Genomic DNA, 12,305 nt, shown 5'->3' with positions numbered 1-12,305 from the left:
CCCCAGTGTCCCATTCCCCCGGCACAGCCAACGTGTCAACCACCAGCTGTGCCGGCCGCCCCACGTGCACCCTGGGGGTCGCTTTCTGCTTGCCCCGTGCCTGCAGAGCAGCTCCTGCCCTGCCTTCCAGCAGCCTGCACTCGCCCGTCTCCACCTACATCTGGGCCCCAGCCTTGGGGAGGGGTCCCCTTCCAAATGCATCCTTCTTGGGTCCACTCCCTTAGCCTACACTACCCCAGGGTTTTCTCCTACAATTACCCTTTATCATCACTTATTAAGGCAATTCCCTCCATCTCTCCACCTGGGTTAGCTGGGCCAGACCCACCCCCTAGCCCCAGGTGTGGTGAGCACACAGATCCAGGCGTGGCCGAGCAGAGCCCCCGACGTGGCGAGGGGCTCAACAAAGGGCAGCAAGACCCCGGCTGAGAGTCTCACCAGAAATACTAGGAAAGAAGTGCCCTTCACCGTGACGTTGCTAAGGTGGCAGAAAACAAGTGTGGGGCTGCAGGTGGCCACCTTGTCCTTCTTTAGGGGACAGTCGGCCTGAGAACGGAGTCACGAGGAGGAAGGCAAAGACCACAACAGGTTCCTGACACCTTCGGGCATAGGTCGGTCCGTCTGTCCACGCCCTGGGCTTTTCCGTCTTAGGAATCAGTTCGTCGGTTTCATTTGACTTTCGCTCAAGGCAGTTTTAGCTGGGTCTGTGTTAACCACTGCCTCAAACCTCCTGTCTGCTATTCCTGTCTACCACAGAGCTGCACTGTCCTTGAAGACACAATTCTATGGGTTCTGTGTGTCTCCAATCCTAAGCTTTTTTTTTTTTTTTTTTTAACATTTATTCATTTTTGAGACAGAGAGAGACAGAGCATGAATGGGGGAAGGTCAGAGAGAGAGGGAGACACAGAATCAGAAGCAGGCTCCAGGCTCTGAGCCGTCCGCCCAGAGCCCGACGCAGGGCTGGAACTCACGGACCACGAGATCATGACCTGAGCCGAAGTCGGATGCCCAACCGACTGAGCCACCCAGGCGCCCCATCCAATTCTAAGCTTTTAAAGGGTACAGTCAACACCTTCCAGCCTGCATCCTATTACCCTGACCTCACTGCTCTGACTTCTCTAGCAGTGCTGTCCGATGCGGTAGCTTCTCCCGCATGTGGCTATTTATGTGTAAATTTAATTAAAATGGAAGAGGGCCGCCTGGCTGGCGTGAGTTCAAGTCCCACGTTGGGCATGGAGCCTACTTAAAAAAATTTTTTTTAATTTAAATTAGTTAATTAAAATCGAAGAATTCAATTCCCTATTCCCGCTAGCCACATTCTGAGTGCTCTATGGCCACATGTGGCCCACAGCTAGGGACTGGGCTGTGCAGATTCAGAACGTTCCAGGCACGGCAGGAAGTTACACTGGACAGCACTGCTTAGAGCATCCCTTTCTAGACATCTCCTTCCGCCTCATCTTTATGCGGTATCAGCGCCCAGGACACACACAGGAACATCGGTCAGCGGACCTCGCAACTGACAGAAGTCAGGCTAAGAGATTTTCATACACACGTGGTATTTCCTACAATATCCAACCATCCCTACCTCCTACCGTCATGGTACAGGCTAAACTTGCTTACCTTAAACTAGGGTCAATTTTGGTCCCACCCCAGGAGTACTTGATGATGTCGAGACATTTTTGGTCGTCACAACTGGGGAAAGGGGCGTCCAGTGGGGGTGGGGGTCGGGGATCCTGCTAAACGTCCTACAGTGCACGGGGCAGCCCCCCAGCAGAGAATGGTCTGACCCCAAATGCCAGCAGCACCCGGGGTTAAGAACTCCTGCTCTAGATTTTATTTACATAAATTTTAAAGGGAATTTCTTTTTTTTTTTATGTATATAAGTTCATTTGTTTTGAGAGAGACAGAGACATGGTGAGCAGGGGAGGGGCACCGAGGGGGGCAACAGAGAGAACCCCAAGCAGGCTCTGCACCACTAGCTGTGGAGCCCGACGCAGGGGCTCGAACCCACGAACCATGAGACCATGACCTGAGCCCAAATCAAGAGTCTTCGGCTTACCAGACAGAGCCACCCAGGCGCCCCTAAATAAACTGTAAAAGGTAACTTAGTAGTATTATCATAAATGGAAAACCAGTATCACTCCCCATAAACACAAGGTAAACATCAAATATCAACACAATGAAAAGCAAACAATGTTACTAAATTCAAACTGGATGCAGGGGCTCTGAGCCTCCAGCCACTTCAACCCGTTATAATGCAGAGACAAGCAAGTGCCGGCTCCTAAAAAGTGGGCCCCCACGGGCTTAGAAACATTGAAGGAAAACTGAAAAAGGAAGGAAGTACCCCACTGCATGTGTCAACGTGATTTAGTTCCTGTCCCTGAATTGCGTGGACCTTTTCACTGCTGTACCTACGTATCTGCCTGCCCATATTTGAGGAACTACTGTCCCGCGGTAGAAGCTTTGGGCTTGGTGGCAAATTTATAAGCCACCACATCCCCACCACCCCCCAACCCCCACCCCATTCCAAACAGAAGAGATGGCAGCCAGGCTCCTTCTCAACATCTGCGTTTATACCTGTGACTCTCGCTACTCCTAGAGGCTGCCACCACACCCCATCCGTCTAGAGCATGGACCACAGTCCCCTGGAGGCCCCAGAGGGGCAGCTGCCTGGCGCTGGTCGTGGCCGCCACCACCCTGGCGCCCTGGATTGCTGCTACTGTTTCTTAACACCAAACCAGGCTGTCACTTGCCATGACGAAGTAACTCCTACGTCCCTAGGGTGAGGGGTTACAAGACAGGATTCCTTAAGAATGAGAAATTACTGGAGAGACTACAGAAGAAGTAACGGGTGAGAGCCACAGCTTGGAAACAGCAGGCCCATAAGGGGTAGAGTAGGAAACGCCAGTAAGACTTGCCTTGCTGAATTACTAGGATTCAGGACTTTATATACGAAAGGGATAGGACAATACCCAGCACATGACAGGCATTCCATTAGCGGTACATATATGTTATTTCTCTTAAGTTACCTTTCCAGATTAAAAAAAGAAAGAAAGAAAAGAAAACGTGAAACAATGTTTTTACCTGTTGGCAGCAACAGCTATTCGACTAGGTTAAGATGTAAGGCTACAAATAGTTTAGTTCACACTGCTTTTAGCTCAGACCATTTAAACAAAGGAAACCTAAAGTAAATTTTTCTTATGATCTGACTAAAACAGACGAAGGTCTTGCTGGAGGACAGCCCACTGACCAGACGTCAGGTGGTTTCACACAATCTGGCAGAAAGGCAAGGGAAAAGCCAAGATCACAGAGGGAAGCTCCAAGGGAACAATGTTTCTGGAAAAGTAACTACTGTAACAAGGAGCTGCGACCCGAAGAAATGAACATCTCAGCTCTGGGTGTAACCGCAATCCGTGGGCACTCAGTAAATATTTGCTGAATTGCCTGCACGGTGTTGCTGAACTTCCCTAAAGCCAGAGTCTGGGAAGTTGTAGTCTCTGTGTTGACACCAGGAAGATCCAGGAAGAATGTAAAGAAAGGGGCGCCTGGGTGGCTCAGTTAGTTGGGCGTCCGACTTCAGCTCAGGTCACGATGTTGCGAGTTAGTGGATTTGAGCCCCGCGTCGGGCTCTGTGCTGACAGCTCAGAGCCTGGAGCCTGTTTCGGATTCTGTGTCTCCCTCTCTCTCTGCCCGTCCCCCATTCACGCTGTCTCTCTCGCTCTCTCTCTCTCTCTCAAAATTAAATAAAATTTTTACAAAGATTTTTAAAAAAGAATGTAAAGAAGATTAAAAGCAATACGGAGTTGGCTAACTTGACAATAATTATATTAAAAACAGATAAATAAAAGCCGTATGGAAAAAACAGTCTACAGCGATGGTTCTCCACAGGGTGGGAGGAGTGGGGATTTGCCCCGTGCCCGGGGGACACGTGGCCATGTCTGGAGACCCGTTTGGTCACAACTGCAGGTGCAGGGAGGTACTCCTGGCATCTAGCGGGTACAATGCACAGGACAGCCCCACACAGAGGACCGCCCAGCCCCAAATGCCAATAGTCCTGAGTCTGAGAACCCTGGCTGGAGCAGCTCTGCCTGGTACATTTCTGCAATGGTGGAAATGTTCTCTCGAGCCACATGTGGCTGTTGAGCGCTCACAATGTGACGTTTACAGTTTATTCCATTAATTAATTTAAACAGCCACATAGGTCTGTGTATAGCATGCTGGACAACAGGACTGGAAGAACGGAACTCAAGCTGTTAATAAGCACAGATGCCTGGGGAGTGGGTGCTAGAAGGCATGGAAAGGAAGGTACGAGGGAAATTTTTGCTCTGTGTTCTAAAAACATCTAGGAGGCTTTTTTTTTTTTTTTTTTTAACTAGGGCAATATAAACCCTGAAGTCAGGGATACCTGGCTGGCTCAGTTGGTAAAGCATGTGACTCTTGATCCGGTGTGGTGAGTCTGAGCCCCATGTTGGGTGTAGAGATTACTTAAAAAAAAATAAAATCTTGGGGCGCCTGGGTGGCTCAGTCGGTTGAGCATCCGACTTCGGCTCGGGTCATGATCTCACAGCTTGTGGGTTCAAGCCCCACACTGGGTCCTGTGCCGACAGCTGGGAGCCTGGAGCCTGCTTTGGATTCTGTGTCTCCCTGGCTCTCTGCCTCTCCCCCGCTCACGCTCATGCACGCGCGCTCTCTCTCTCTCTCTCTCAAAAATAAATAAATGTTAAACATTTTTAAATAAATTAAATCTTTAAAAACTAAAACTAAAAATAAAATCTTAAATCATAAAGAATGCATAAAAGGAAGCTGGTTCACTGAAGCCTGAATGTATCTCTTACCATAGCAATGGCTGTATCAAAGGAAGGAAAACTGGCTGGAGGAAAAATTGGGTCGTATCAAAGGAAAAGGCCAAGTCAATGTGGCAATCTCTCTAAACAGAAACAGATCCTCTGATCTACCAAGCCCACCTGGAGGGGTATATCATACAGGGGTTCTAGTATGGGTGAACATCAGGAAAGACACAAGGATGCTCACAGCCGCAAGAAAGCAAAACCCTGGAAATGAACAAATGCCCATCAGAGAAGAAGCACCGTGCGATGGACCTGCAACAATCAAAGAGTGAGGCTGACGCACACACTGACCGGGGAAGACCCAAGTGATGAAGGGGGAGGGGAAAAAACCTACAGCAAAAGATATGCAATTTATTATGCCGTACTTTGATCAAAATAGCATAATAATATACAATGGGGAAATAATACTGAGAAACAAACACAAATACACACACACACACACACACACACACACACACACCAGACTGTTGACTCCGGCTCTCTTGGGAGAAGGGGGCAGTCACGGGTGGGGGCATCTGTCGCCGTCCCTAGTTCTCCGACCCTGGAAGTCTTTCCCTGCCGGTGCCCTCCTGCTCAGGAGTGCAGGACACCTCTCACAAAAGTGTGACTCATGCTGCATCCTGCCCCCACCATGAGTCAATCATTGTGGACTCAAGTCCAAGCCTGTCACCTTTCATCCCAGGTCCTCGGTTATCAAGCCACTGGCTACAGCCAAGGCAAGTGAGCTCAGAACTCTGCTGTACTTCTCTCCAACTTCCAACCCCTCTGCAAGACTCATTCACATCAGATGTCCTTGGGCAACCCGTTCTCCCCCTTCTACGTATCCTTCAAAACCCAACTCCACGCTCTTCACAGAGAGAAGAGAAAGCAGCTCTGTTCTCCCTTATAGTTCCCCTGCCTGAAAACTCAAACCTACAGACGCCCAGCGAGCAACATATAGTAATAAATGAAGAAAAATAAACACAGGGTCCAGTGGGACAGGGCACACTGCAGAGCCCAGAGGTGTGGGAAGGAGTGGCCATCCTACCTTGACCAAGATACACCCTCACACAAGCCTAACACGACAGACCGTAAGATTCTTCACGACCAAGACAAAAAGCACAGATTTTGAAGCCCAAACCCTCGGTTTTTAAATGTTGGTAACTGATGCAATGTTTAAATATTATGCAAAACTAAAACCACACAGAGGTATCAGTTTTTACTTAGCATGATAACCAAAATCAAAAAGCTTAATAACACCTGTGTTGGTCAGGATGGGCAAACGGACACTTTTACTGCTGGGGGAGGGGGGTGGGTCCAAATCAGAACCTTGAGGGAGGGTAACCTAGCAACAGCTCTCAAAATTACAAATTTACATTCTCTTTGACTCAGTGATTCCCCTTTGAGATATTCCAGACGTCCTACCATGGCCACAAAGCCTTATGTTCAACGCCATTCACCATAACGCTCCAGCAATAACAAACCATTAGAAATAACCTAGACGTCCACCAGTGATAGATTGGTTAAAAAAAAAAAAAAAGTGTGGTAAGTCTGCTCAATGAAATCCTTTAGAGCCATTTCTTTAAAAAGGGAAGGAAAAGGCTTTTTATGCACCTGCTACGGAACAGGCCCAGCGTGTACTGTTAAGTAGAAGAAATACATCGTACTGTGCAACATATGCGAACAACTGCATAAAGAAGGTAAAACTCTGTGTGTGTGTGTAAATAGATAAATGCAAAACACATGGGCCTTTTTTGGGGAAATGGTTGAAGATTCTCTAGAAGGACACAGAAGAAATTGGACAGTGGGTGCCTCAGGAGGGGTACAGGGTGGCTAAAGTGGCGGGGGGAGGGGAGGGAGACTGAGTCAGCAATGGACACACTTCCGTACCTTTTAAACGGTGAAGTTAATTTGCAAACAGTACAAAAAACCCCACCCTGCGGCCCACACAGCACGCAGCTCTCCGTCTGCAGCTTCGGATCCGGGCCGCAGCCCCGAGGGTCGGACACCAGAGCCCTGGTGACAGTGCTCCTCTCACACCCCAGACCTGGTACACAGAAGGAGCTCAGGGCCTCCGCGTGGATGCAGGGAGGGGTGGCCCCTGGGCCTCAGCACCAGAGACCTTCCGCCTTAACCTCCTGCGTCTGCGCTTTGTCAGGCTATTTGCTCGCAGGTTCTAACACGGGGCTGGGGCCCCAGCACAGCCCGCAGTACCGGTCCCTCGAGCCTCGCCAGGGTGGCTCCGGGCGGGAGAGGAGGAAACGCAGCCCCAAGCCCTGCAGTCCATGAGGACAGGCCCAGCCGCCGGTGCAGCTGCCCTCCGAGCCAGCACTCTGGCCCCCCGGCGTCCGGGGATCTCGCCCCACGGTAGGATCTGAGCGCCGCCTCCGAACGGGGAGGGTGGGGGGAGCGGGGACGACAGCGCCCTGGGGAGGAGCCCCGCGACTGGGACACAGCAGGAGCACGCATCGAGGGTCCCCGCGCCCGCCCCGGCCGCCTGGCTCCTCCCTCCAAGCTCGCTCAGCCTCCGCCGCGGCTGCCACTGCCCCGCCCCTCGTCCTTCCACCTGCCAGGCGCCCGGGAAGGGGGGGGGCTCCCAGGACGCGGGCTCCCTCCCCCCCCCCAACCGCGCGGCCCTACCCACACGCTCGCTTTCGGGAGGGGAACTCACTTGCCCAAGGCCATGGGGCCAGGGAGGGAGCCCGAACCCGCACCGGGACAGCCCGGCTCGAATCCACGCTCGCAAACCCTCAGGATGCCGCGCAACCAACCCGCGGGCCGCTGTCGCCTCGGCCGGGGCCCCTTTCCTTCCCGGACTCTGGCTCCCGGCCCCGCCCCGGCTCCCGTGGGGACGTGAGCAGCCACGGCACCGCTGCGCCTGGGGCGTGGCTCTGGCGCGGCCGCAACCCCGGGAAGGCCAGGGGGAGGCCGCCAAGGGTGCGGGCTCGCGAACCGCGGGAGCGCACCACTCCGGCCCCCTACCCGGAGGTCGCCTCTGGCCGCAGGCGGCGGAGCAGCGGAGGGTCGGGCACAGTGACGGCCCAGGTGGGGAAGGGCACTCGCCCGGTGGCGCGCGCGGCCACGCCTTTTCCGTTACTGCGGCAGGGGGATGCCAGCCCGGGCCCTCAGAGGCCTGTGCCGCACACCTCCGCTCTTTGCAGGGAAGCCAGACGTCCCTGCCCTTGGCCCCGGGGTCTCCGCACAGCTTTGCCCGGAGCCACAGTACGCACGGGAAGAGTTTCTCGTATTCAACAAATACGTGTCCGGTGCTCCCAAAGGTAGCAAACTGAGGCTTGGCGTGTAAGGAGCGTCTCAACCACCCAGGGGCTGCTTCTGCCCCCCACCCGTCCCACACATCAAGAAACATAAATAAATCTGTGGTTTCATTTTTTTCATTACTTTTTCAAAGTTTTTGACACTTTTCTTTTTTTTTTGAGAGAGAGTGTGCATGCACACAGGAGTGAAGGAGGTGCAGAGAGAGGGACAGAGAGAGAATCCCGTTCAGGCTTCACGCTGTCAGCACAGAGCGGGAAGTGGGGCCCAAACCCATGACCCGTGAGATCGTGACCTGAGCTGAAATCAAGAGCCAGACACTTAACCAACTGAGCAAGCCGCGAGCTCCTGTCTTTCTTTTTTTAAACCTTCCCAATCTCACTGGCACCCACTGGACAAAAGGCAAAATGAAAACGGTGGTGGGTGAAGAAGGCCATCACCTGATCCCGACCCTGGAACACAGGGCAACTCTGGCTCTCACAGGGCACAACATGGCAGAGCCCTTCCAGAAAACCCCTTAGTAAAACACAGTTACAGCCCCTGGACATGTGGTCATATGTTCCATTTAACCCAGTGACCTGGAGAGTCTAGCCTATTAAAATGTTCTGTTCTTTCCTTCCTTCCTTCCTTCCTTCCTTCCTTCCTTCCTTCCTTCCTTCCTTCCTTCCTTCCTTCTTTCCCTTTCTTTCTTTCTTTCTCTCAAGTTGATTTATTTTAAGGGGCACCTGGGTGGCTCAGTCGTTAAGGGTCCAGCTCTTGATTTCAGCTCAGGTCATGATCTCTTGGTTCATGAGTTCGAGGCCTGCACTGGGCTTTGCAGTGAGAGTCCACTTGGGATTCTCTGTCTCCCTCTCTCTCTGCTTCTCTCTCTCTCTCTCTCAAATAAATAAATAAACATTAAAAGAACAACAGGGGTGCCTGGGTGGCTCGGTCGGTTAAGCGTCTGACTTCGGCTCAGGTCATGATCTCGCGGTCCGTGAGTTCGAGCCCCGCGTCGGGCTCTGTGCTAACAGCTCAGAGCCTGGAGCCTGCTTCGGATTCTGTGTCTCCCTCTCTCTCTGCCCCTCCCCTGTTCACGCTCTGTCTCTCTCTGTCTCAAAAATAAACGTTAAAAAAAATTAATTAAAACAACAACAACAACAACAGAAACTGTGCCTTGGGCAGAGTAGCTGCTCGCAAATACCCAGTGAACAAACAGCAATCCTCTGAAATGTACAAAACTCACTGCTGAGTTTCCGGTTTTTCTCCGGGGCAGTAAGCACTGCTGTTTTGAAAGTCACCTTGTAGACTGAGCTCATCCCGACCCAGACAAGTCACTTCTCAAGCCCAGGGGTCTGTGCCTCCCTCAGCTTTCCCTTTATGTGTCTTTGGGGAGCCTCTGGTTCAAGGGCCAGCATTCAGAATGAAAACATTTAAAAAGTAACACCAGGGGAGCCTGGGTGGTTCAGTTGGTGGAGTGTCTGTTGATTTCAGCTCAGGTCATGATCCCGGGGTCATGGGATCCAGCCCTGCCTCTGGCTCTGTGCTGAGTTTGGAGACTGCTTAAGATTCTCTTTCTTCCCGCCCCCCCCCAAAAAAAAATTTTAAAAATGTATTTTAAAAAAGTGAAACTAAAATAAGAAACAACTTGTGAAAATAAAGGGCGCTGGTTAAAGCAAATTAGCCACAGCTACTCAAAGATATAGCATGTTGCCATTAAAAAGGTAACTTACAAAGTACCTCATGAGACAGAAAAAACAGTAGGAAGCAAAAACATGGGTTATAATTCGTAGAACACTGTACACACAGAAACAAGGCAGGGAGAAAACAGCACATCGTAGGTGTTGGTGTTATGGGCAGTTGTCTTTGAAGGGAAAGCCAACACCCATGTTCTACTCCTCTCTGCTCTGTAATTGTTCTTAATACACATGCGCTCATTTTACAATTGAAAGAAAATAAATTTTATATATTTTTTTACCCTTCTCTTGTAATGTAAAACCACTTAAGAAGGTGTTTGGTCAGAGAGGAAAGCCACCATGAGTGGACCATTTTGCCAAGTTTAGGCTCAGGGTTACCATGGCTTGGCTAACCTCTAAGTTTACAGCTTACCCTCGGATCGAGAAAAGGCGGCCTGTCTCAGATGAACCATAGAAGACACACTTCTTGCGAAAGCACTACTCGCACGAGGATGGCTGAAATGAAGGAGACAGACAGGACCAGTGCCAGCGCCCAGAACTCTCCCGGCCGGAGAAGCCCAAATTAATACAAACACTTTGGAAAACTACACGCAAATATACCCTAGGGCCCAGCAAAGCCACATAATACATGTACCGACAGATATGTTTGAGCACTATTCCCGACAGGCAAAACTGGAAATGACCCAAACGTCATCAAGAGATGAAGCGGGTGCCGGGGTGGCTCAGTCTGTTGAGCCCCCGACTTTGGCTCAGGTCATGATCTCGCGGTTCCAGGGCTCGAGCCCCACACTGGGCTCGCTGCTGTCAGCACGGAGCCCGCTTTGGATCCTCTGTCCCCTCTCTCTCTGCCCCCGCCCCACTTGCATTCCCTCTCCCTCTCAAAAAATAAGTATAAATTTTTATTTTTTAAAGAGGTGGATAGATCATGATACAGTCACACAAATGACTACATATACAGCAACAGGGACGAACAAATTACAATACACGTGTGACGAAGTCAGGACACAGGGTAAGGTGCAGGAGGAGGCAGCATGAGAGGGCTCCCGTGGCGATAGCCTGTTCTCCGGTGGCTACGGGAGGGTGTTCACTTTATGAAAATTCATGGAGCTGTGCATGATTTGCACACTTTTCTGTGTGTTAATGTGCATGTATGTATGCACATTTATGCATAATTTTTATGCATGTAGTATGCATAATCAGCTTAGTTAGGGGGGAAAGAACCCTGCCTGCCAGGTAGTACAAGCCGTCTTACGTGTTTACTACCTGGTTGTGTGATTTATCAGGACACGAGGGTGTCATTCCTTGTATGAGAGCCCCCAGGTGCCTCTAGTTCGGGGAGAAGAACGAGAGGGAGGATAGTGGCAGGGAGGAGGGAGTTCTCCCATTTTATAGTTGCACTTTTATGGGGACTGTATAAAAGCTTTAAAAAGCATTCAGAATCGGATTATTTCCTTTTGCGGGGTGAGTGTAGATATTTTAGAAATGGATATTCTGCACTCTCCCCCCATTAGCATGAACGTGTCTCATACAGAGAGGGCAAGAAAGAAAATAAGAGGGGCGCCTGGGGGGCTCCATCGGTTGGGCGTCCGACTCTTGATTCCGGCTCAGGTCATGATCTCCCAGTTCAGGGGATCGAGCCCCATGTCGGACTCTGCATTGACAATACCCAGGGCTACCAGCCTGCTTGGGATTCTCGATCTCCCTCTGCCCCTTCCCCTGCCCAAATAAATAAATAAACATTAAAAAGAAAAACAAAATAAGAATCAACATGTAACTCTGGAAACAGATACTATGTTTCTCAAGAATTCATAGCTATTGGGGTAATTTGAAGTTTCTAGAATTTTCCTCTGCAACCAGCCTTCACAAGTAACAGTGGAATTCACACACGCTCATCTCCAAATTACTGAAGTCTCACAAACCTTCAATCCTTTCCCCCTCAACGATAATCACCTGCTCTGAATAGGTATTACAGAAAAAGTCAAAGAGTAGAAGTCATCAAGACAGGTCACAAGCTGCAATTTGCTGCCTACGTTCAAATTAAAATGAGCCTTTTAAAAACACAGAAAGGAAGTCTTTGTCATTCTAAGCCGGTACCATTCTAAAAGGAAAAAACCCTCGGTTCCTCAGTCTCCCCATCTGTAAAGTAGGGTTGTCGGGAGAAAGAGGATGATCCATTTACAACTCTAGAACAGTGCTGGGCACCTGATAAGCACGGAGTAGTGGTGAGCAACTATCATCAAATTAATCTCGCACAATCTACGCAACATGAGCTAACAACAAACCACGCAAAGCACAACATGGGTGTGTGACAGGCTCCTGGGAACTCTTTCAAGCAAAAGGAAGAGGCAGGGGGGCGGGGGGAGGTCAGCTCAGGTCCACATGACTTTGCAATGTGCTTATACAGAGCTCTTGAGACCGGACTCTCTAAAGGAAATTCCTCACGAACTCATCAATTTAGAACGAAGGCTTATTACTAACAGCAAGAGACACCACGCTGGCCAAAATGGCCATAAATGAGGTGCTTCCTGTATGA

General features: G+C 50.5%; 1 protein-coding gene across 2 annotated transcripts in view; it reads right to left on the bottom strand.

Annotated features, from left to right (window-relative positions):
* Positions 1-12,305, bottom strand: part of ATP9A (ATPase phospholipid transporting 9A (putative)) — a 129,339-nt gene that overhangs the window by 104,272 nt on the left and 12,762 nt on the right. Inside the window, exon 1 of one of the 2 annotated variants that reach the window (XM_047069044.1) lies at positions 7,495-7,571. The exons of the other annotated variant lie outside the window; for it this stretch is intronic. Within the exon in view, the coding sequence (XP_046925000.1) occupies positions 7,495-7,508 (14 nt within the window). The 5' untranslated portion in view covers positions 7,509-7,571. Of the gene's footprint in view, positions 1-7,494; positions 7,572-12,305 lie in introns of those variants that run through there. 2 annotated transcript variants of the gene reach the window in all.

Source organism: Lynx rufus, unplaced genomic scaffold (genome assembly GCF_022079265.1).
Source record: "Lynx rufus isolate CCGP_SWC_20201006 ecotype Redwood Valley unplaced genomic scaffold, mLynRuf1.p SCAF_8, whole genome shotgun sequence".
Classification (NCBI taxonomy): domain Eukaryota; kingdom Metazoa; phylum Chordata; class Mammalia; order Carnivora; family Felidae; genus Lynx; species Lynx rufus.
Note: the sequence above shows the minus strand (reverse complement) of the source record. Positions and strands in the feature narration are given on the sequence as shown.